Genomic DNA, 8,466 nt, shown 5'->3' on the forward strand with positions numbered 1-8,466 from the left:
TTGTAATGCCAGATACTCTGTAGGCTGACTCAGGAGGATCATTTGAGGTCAGGAATTTGAGATCAGCCTCGCTAACATAATAAGACCCTGTCTCTTTTTTTTTTTTTTTTTTTTTTAAAAAAAAAAAGGCAGAGTAGGGGGTGCTGGGCATGGTGGCTGAAGCCTGTAATCCCAGCACTTTGAGAGGCTGAGGTGGGCAGATAACTTAAAGTCAGAAGTTCGAGATTAGCCTGGTGAACATGGTGAAACCCCATCTCTATTAAAAATACAAAAATTAGCCAGGTGTTGTGGCATGCTCTTGTGGTCCTAGCTATTTGGGAGGCTGAGACAGGAGAATCGCTTGAATCTGGGAGATAGAGGTTGCAGTGAGCTGAGATCATGCCACTGCACTCCAGTTTGGGTGACAGAGCAAGACTCCATCTTTAGGGGGTAAAAAAAAGGTGGGCATGATGGCATGCTCCTGTAGTCGTAGCTACTTGGAAGGCTGAGGCAGTAGTATTTCTTGAGTCCAGGAGTTCAAGGGCTGCAGTAAACTATGGTTATAGCACTGCATTCCAGCCTAGGTGACAGCAAGATTCTGCCTTAAAAACAAAAACCTTCTGCCTTCTCTTGGTGTGTTTAGTTACACACCAAAGCAATTTCATTGCTTTTTTGTGAAATGGTGTGTAACTAAGATTGTTGTCTTGCTAATTGCTAGCGTTTCTGGGAAAGGTTTGGTATAGGAAGTTGAAATATACGGATAAAGTTTTTGTTAACTGTGAATTTCAGTCATTTTATCCTAGTGTCTCACTAATTGGATTGAATTTGAGAGTAGATGAGAGAAGATTTTTTTTTTTCCCCATTCAAGGTCAAAGAGAGCAGACTTAAAAATTTTTATGGAGTGTTTGGCCTCTTTCTAGGAAAATCCTACATAATTCCAGAAATTTCATCTTGAGGAAATGAAAAAATCTTTGGTAGACTAGTAAAATTTCAAATTGTGACAGTACTCTTGATAAGTAATTCTTTTTATGAAATATCATAAAGAGCTTTAAAAGTTTATCTTGTTCAAGTAGCAAAATACTAATGCAGTGTAAATGAGCATCATATGACCTATGTTTTTTCATTAGTGAAAAAGTTGACACTTTAAATTTCTCCAACAATACATTCTATAGTTAAAGCTTAAATATTATCAGAGAACATGAGATTGAGAAATTTAAGTAGATACAGAATTTCCTTTGCTTGTTTTTATAGCATATTTTAGGTATTCTTAGAATTATAGTTAAGCCTGTGTGCCACTTTAGTCAAGTAAAGAACTGCATGTTACCACTTAACATGCCTTTAATGGCAATCTCAAAAATAACTACACCAATTTAGACAAATGGTGCTGCTTAATATTGGGTTTTCAAATGTGTATAAATACAAATGTAAACATTTATAAAAAAAATAGATTAGTAATTATCAGGCATATCACTTTATTCAATAATGAAGAAGTGCAAAAATTGCTCCATATGAACATGTTCATGTGTAATAAAGTACAGAACATTGGAACTTGAAATGACCATAAAGAGTATACAATCTAAAAATATTTTATTATGACCCACCTACTAGAAGACCTTAGAATAGTCACTTTTACACTTTCCTTTTTAAAAAGAAATTGCCAGGTGTTGGGAAACTGTTCCTAAGAGATGTCTTTGTTAATTAAACATCAGCTTGTATTCTGGTTTCTTTTTTTGAGACAGAGTCTTGCTCTGTCACCCAGGCTGGAGTGCAGTGGTGTGATCTTGGCTCACTACAACCTCCACCTCCCAGGTTTAAGTGATTCTCCTGCCCCAGCTTCCCAAGTAGCTGTGATTACAGATGCATGCTACCACACCTGGCTAATTTTTGTATTTTTTAGTAGAGAGAGGGTTTCACCATGTTGGCCAGGCTGGTCTCAAACTCCTGACCTCAGGTGATGCACCCATCTTGGCCTCCCTTATAGGTGTGAGCCACCATGCCCAGCCTGTTTTTTTTGTTGTTGTCGTTGTTATTTTTTTTAAATTCTAGTTCCCTGGTCTGTCTAGTCAGCTAAATTTCTTACCCTTTCTGTACTTCTATGTAATTTTAATTGAAGTTTAGAATAATGTTCTGGAAGACCAGAGAATTTTTCAGTGATCTTCAGAAATAGATTCTCAAGTTTTAACCACCAACATTGGAACTAAAAAGTTTCTATTCATTTTTAACACTATTCAGTTAACAGTGATTAAATGGGGTTTTGCTCTTGTGCTGATTTTATTATCTGATCAGTAATCCAAAGTGAAAAACGAATATTTTAAATTGAAGTAAATTGTATATTTGAGAAAAGGCTACAGATCTCTATGACATGGTAGTCAGGATTTTTTGTCTTAAAGCAGAATCCATTTAATAGAGAAATGAAGACATTTTCCCTTTAGTGAAGCAAAGTTCTAAATTCTAGGTTGAAGAGCTATTTGGTTTTAAGTTGTATATTTTATGTAAGACTATCAGATACATATTTATATATGTACATAAATACTTATATGTATATAAATATATAAAGATTCCTTGCTTTAAAATTGCCCCTTTTCCCTGAAAAAATTCTTAATGTGTAAACTTACACAAAGCAAAATATTTTATTTGAAGATATGTATTACAGTAAATAGGTATCCTTTGAAGGCTGAAAACTAACCAACTTTTTTTCAACTTTGTCGGGCTCAGACCTTTTGGTTGTTCTGCCCTCTACCAAAAGTGCTATTTGAAACTTAGAGTTTCTGAGAAATCTTTGAAGTAGATTTGATACAAGATGTGTAAAGAGATTTGCAATGCCTTGTTGAAAGACAGGACATAAGGAAAGTTTTTAAGTTAAAATTATACATACTATGAAAATCTTAAAATGATTTTTAAACTGATGGATTATAAATATCTTTGTTTAAAAGTAGTTTTTCTTGACGTTTTAAACACCTGAACTAACATTATACTATACTGCTTTACTCATCGTTGCTTTGGATTTTAATTGCCACACAACACACCTATTACAACCATCCCTCATTATGACAGATTCCTTAGTAGTTGTTGAAATTGCACTGATTCTATAAAATATGCTTAAGATGGCCTCTTCACATTAGCTAGCAATTTCAAGGAAAAATATTTATCAAATAGTACTTTAAAAATAAGCAAAAACAGTTTTATGAAATGCAGTTTGTTTGATCTAGAGTGTGAATGAGTTGCAAGGACTGATGTACATATTAGAAATAAACTGTTGAGCAAAATGCTGAAGAGGTATATTTTAAATAATAGCTCTTTTTTATAGCTATAAACAAATTATATATAAATGTTGGTGGCACCAGAGCATTGAAAATGAAACTTGTTTGTGATAAACTTCATCCCTGGTTCTCTATCCTAAAATGTAACTGAATCATAATAAAGTACTATTCATCTGCAGGTGCATTGCTTCTACTTAGTTAAAAGATGGTTGAAAGGACAGGAATTAGTAGCATGTTGTATTAGCCTTTTGTAGTGTATTTTGTCCTAAGCATCTTAATTTCCCTGTTTTGAATGCTAAGTAGCAAGGGTCTTGGTTTAGAACTAATACCCATCATGCATGTAAACGGTATGAAAGAGCTGCTTAGTAAGTTAACACAAAGTGTTCTTGTGTCAGTCCTTGTGGAAATAGATACAATACAAACATTACAGCTGAACTCACGGCAAACTCCATTAAGTAAAAACCTGGCCTCATTGTTCAGAAAAAAGTTTGAATAGAATACAGGCTCATTTTGTTGAATGTAATGTCAGGCTTTTAGGGACTGTATTGAAGGATACGGTTTTGTTAAGTTGAGACCAATTCATTAAGTTTTATTGCCTGGTGAGAAGCAGCAATACTTTATTGTAAGACTTCATCAAATATTCATGGTTAAAGAGAAGTAGTAAATGTATTCAATCAAGTGGTCTTTTGGGATTTTGAAAAGGATTATGAAGTCTGCTCAGCTGATAACGTTGATCGAGGTTGTTTAACAAGGGTAATTTTAATCTCTGAGTTTAGTTTTGTTGTCCAGTCTTGACTCTTTTTTACTGTCACAAATCCAGGTCTATAAGAATTGTATCACATTCTAAGGATGAAAGAATGATATCTATTCCTATAATTTATGTTATTTTCTAAGTAGGTATATTTTAAAATTATCATCTTAGTTCGAGTTTGGCATGTGAGGGAATTGTGACTCATGTACTTGTGCATTGTGAGATTGCTATTTGGTCAGACTCTAGCCTCACCTCACTACTGCTGGTGATCTTTTCATGTCTTGGATAATATGATTTCTTTGACACATAAGATAATAAGCAACCTTTTTCCTTGGCCAGTTCAGATTGTCATGAAGGGATATAGTCAGCATTTTCTACATAACGGAAACGTCAATAGCATCACCTTTATTATTGTACTTGGTATCAGGCTACTTGCCCACCTGCCTTCTCTTACTTTTATGTTATGCTCATCTCAGTTTTGTGTGATGCTAGTTTGTGCACAAGAAGCTCATCCTTTTCCAGTTCAGTGTGTGTTTGCGTCTTTAGTTTTCAACCAAAGTTTTGTAATTTGTATTGGTTTTGTCAATTTTAAAGAAATTAACCATATTCAAAAGTAGAATTTGTTATTAATTTTTTATATCCTCTATTCTTTAGGCAGATGATGTTGAGGGCAAAATTAGACAAATCATTCCACCTGGATTTTGTACAAATACGAATGATTTTCTTTCTTTACTGGAAAAGGAAGTTGATTTCAAGCCATTTGGAACCTTACTTCATACCTACTCAGTTCTCAGTCCAACAGGAGGAGAAAACTTTACCTTTCAGATATATAAGGTAAAGATAAATCTAAATATTTCTTGAGTAAAGTTATTCTATTTGTCTGAAACCTGCATGTAATTTTGTTATTTTCAGTGATTTATTCTAACTGCAGTAAACAAGTTTTTATCAGCATTATAAACACAGATCTGTTTTGTGTGTCCACATCTTAATCTGAGACTTCTAAACATTTTCCCACAGGATAATTTAGTGTTCTGCAGACTTTCACTTACCTTTGTGATGAGTTTCACCTGACTTTTGCTGGCTTTTTCCCTAGGCTGACATGACATGTAGAGGCTTTCGAGAATATCATGAAAGGCTTCAGACCTTTTTGATGTGGTTTATTGAAACTGCTAGCTTTATTGACGTGGATGATGAAAGATGGCACTACTTTCTAGTGTAAGTACAGTTCTAAAGCAACAGTAGACCTTATTACCTCCACAAAGCCAGCATTTTAATTGTGGCAGCCCAATTATTGGGACAGTATAATGATATTTTTCCCAGGAAAGAAAAACTATTGTTTATGAGGCTTGAGTTTTCCTTCATTATGCTTTGGGAGACCTTGAGAATAGAGCTGAATTAAATGCTGTTGTCCGTTAGGGCCCTGAATGTAGGCTTAAACAGTAAAATGAGCTTTGCCTGTGTTTTCTTTTACTTGCCACCTATTCATCTTTATAATAGGCAAGTGCACTGAAGTGATGTAAAGAGGTCTGATTTATCCAAGTTGCTGCACACCAATTAAGTGAATTGTACATTCAGAACATAGCAGGTGTACCCATTGGGCCCTCACAGAGTAGCTTGCTGACACTGAAAATTCAGTCAGAGAATGGAAAAGAAAATGGACACTGCATGGGAGCGCGACTGTAATTGACCTGCTTGGCTTTCTGTTTTATCTGCAGATTTGAGAAGTATAATAAGGATGGAGCTACGCTCTTTGCGACCGTAGGCTACATGACAGTCTATAATTACTATGTATACCCAGACAAAACCCGGCCACGTGTAAGGTAATTGGCAGTATAACACGTGCCTTGTCTTTTATTTCAGAAGAAGGAACTGCTGAAGTTTCCAATACTTGTTATAATAGTGTTGATTTGTTTAAAAAAAAAATCACTATTATTCATTGGCTATGTACTGATTTATTTCATTGTTCCCTTTGAAACAGTAGAAGATTAAACTAATTTTGAGTATCTCGATAATTTTTGGATATCTCAAAGGTAGATTGAAAAAAGATCACACAAACTTTAAAATGTTTGTAATAGTATAGTGATTTGTAAGTTTTAAACTTGTCGTGTTATGACATTTTAATTTTAAAATAATTTCTTTACTGTAGTCAGATGCTGATTTTGACTCCATTTCAAGGTCAAGGCCATGGTGCTCAACTTCTTGAAACAGTTCATAGATACTACACTGAATTTCCTACAGTTCTTGATATTACAGGTATGTAAAATTTGATTTGTCACTAAAAGAGCCTTTCTAAAAATCTCTTCTTACTGATTTATTTTTGTCAGAAATACCTATTTTAAACAGCAGCATTTTTCTAGGGTGCTTTTGGAACTATCTAAAGATGGCTTAAGTTTATGTTTTGGATCATAAACCTTTGTGGGGATTGGGTTACATCCCTAACTGTAAAGTGCTTAATGGAACAAATTGAAGATAATGAGCTGAATATATACGGGAAAATCTTGGTCAGGCATAAATACATTGAAAGTATGGTATAACTTACTTGTTCCCTTTATTTGGCAAACAGTTGCATTATTTAGAGGCAACCTGTGCTTTAATTTACATGAAGGGGCAGAATATTCTAAACTTTACTGAGAAAAAAAAGACAATGTAAATACTTGGTGAATAGAACCCACATTTTCTAAAGGGTGTCTTTTATATTCCTAAAATGCATGCCCTCACATCAGTAGTAGATAAGGTGAAATGTAGGTCTATTTGTTTGGGAAATGTCTTTCAGTATGGATTAGCCATATAAGTAGTATTATGGATAGAATGCTTAGGAGAAGGAAAGACAACTTAACTCGACTGGACTCTTTAAAAGGAGAAGGCATTTTTAGATGGAGTTTCAGATGATAGTATGTTAAAGTGTGAGCCACCAAAAAACAAAGTGACCCAAGGAACATTTTTGTTTTGTTATTTTCTAACTTCCAAATTTGTTCATAAAACTGCTGACTAAACTGAAAGGTACCTTTTTCTTTTCATGAAAAATACTTTACCAGATAGTTACATGCAAATTATATATATTATATATAATATTATAAATATTATATATAATATTTAACATGTACTTTTGTTTAAAGACGCTACCTCCCATCCCCCCCCCCATGAAAAAAAAAAAAAAAAAAACCCAAAAAACTGAATGTGAGACCAACAGCTACATAAACAGGGTAGTAAGCAGATTGTTTCTTCCTTTTTTAGACAGACTAGTAATCCATGGTAAATAAAATTGAAGTTGCTTCAAAACATTGATCTGTAGAATAATAAAGTGGAGGGGGAAAGCATGTTGTTTTCAAAAGGGAGTTCCACATTTATAGAGGTGAATTATCTTTTCATCTGACTTTCCTGCTACTGTTAAATGGGCTGGAAACTCAGGAGATATAAGTAGTTACTAAACTTAGTTTATAACAAAGTTACAAATTGTTTAAATGACAACTTCATTAGCTTAGTGACTTATAAAATTGTAGAAACATAATACAGACTATGTCCCTTCTTTCAGTTGAGCTGAAAATTGTTTAGCTTTTATTAACTTACAGAGTGTAGACTTGGTGTTACATGAAGGAACATTTTTGGCGATTTTAATGTGGAGTTCACATAAGTAGTCTTTGTCTCCTCTAGTGGGTAATGTGCCAGCAGGAGTTGTTTCTCTGAAGCCTCTTAACCACTTTCTTCTGTCTACTCCAACCAATAAAGTCCTTGATACTTAGCACCAATTAGCAGATAAAGAATTTTATTTCTTCAGTCTCAGTGAAGAGTCATCAATAATGGTAGCCTTTATTCATTGGTGTTATTCATTAGAAACTGAAGTCTCTAAAAAGAAAAGACTAAACATGCTAAAGGACTTCTGAATTTGACAACTGGGTATTGGCCTTTATTTTCAGCATTAACATTTCTCAGCATTTAAAAATACTAAAAATGCCTTATCAGCTGTTCTCATTAAAATATTTATTTCTCCTAGATTTCCATACCTAGTCCTTAAAAAAACAAAATAAATTGGAGATTTTTTCTACTCTTCTGTCATTTAGTTGCCTGTCTCTCCATTATTCTGTGTGTTTTTTAGCTTTGTGGGTCTTTTGCAGGCTCTTGATCTCCCTTTGCAATCCAGAATCTTTTTTATATTGAACTGACCTTTTGCTTACTTGGCATATAGCTAGATCTAATAATAAATGAAACTTCATGTAGATGGCCTGAGTTGATTACATCTGATGGATAGTTGTTTGTGGTATAATTACCAACCATTTTCATTTTTTTTGCACTGAATTTTAAGGCAGAGTACTGGCAGACAATTCCTTATATATCATCCGCCTTTTGAGGATGTCATTCTCTTAAGATATACAGCATTTGAATACATCTCAGTTGTATAACTTTATAAATAGAATCAGTTATTTGTTTCCTCTGGACTTCTGAAAGGAGTTGCATTTGGCCATAGAAATCAATTCTGGG

The 8,466-nt window shown here is 34.0% G+C and overlaps 2 protein-coding genes across 2 annotated transcripts in view; one reads left to right on the forward strand and one right to left on the reverse strand.

Moving 5' to 3' along the window:
- SLC25A12 (solute carrier family 25 member 12) overlaps positions 1–8,466 on the reverse strand; it is a 229,436-nt gene that overhangs the window by 176,700 nt on the left and 44,270 nt on the right. The gene's annotated exons all lie outside the window — the stretch shown is intronic.
- The window catches only part of HAT1 (histone acetyltransferase 1), a 74,145-nt gene that overhangs the window by 40,007 nt on the left and 25,672 nt on the right, over positions 1–8,466 (forward strand). Inside the window, exons 5-8 of the mRNA XM_017538217.2 lie at positions 4,645–4,824; positions 5,084–5,205; positions 5,706–5,810; positions 6,137–6,243. Coding sequence (XP_017393706.1) covers positions 4,645–4,824; positions 5,084–5,205; positions 5,706–5,810; positions 6,137–6,243 — 514 coding nt within the window. The remainder of the gene's footprint in view (positions 1–4,644; positions 4,825–5,083; positions 5,206–5,705; positions 5,811–6,136; positions 6,244–8,466) is intronic.

The sequence above is a fragment of the Cebus imitator genome, unplaced genomic scaffold (genome assembly GCF_001604975.1).
Source record: "Cebus imitator isolate Cc_AM_T3 unplaced genomic scaffold, Cebus_imitator-1.0 Scaffold110, whole genome shotgun sequence".
NCBI lineage: Eukaryota > Metazoa > Chordata > Mammalia > Primates > Cebidae > Cebus > Cebus imitator.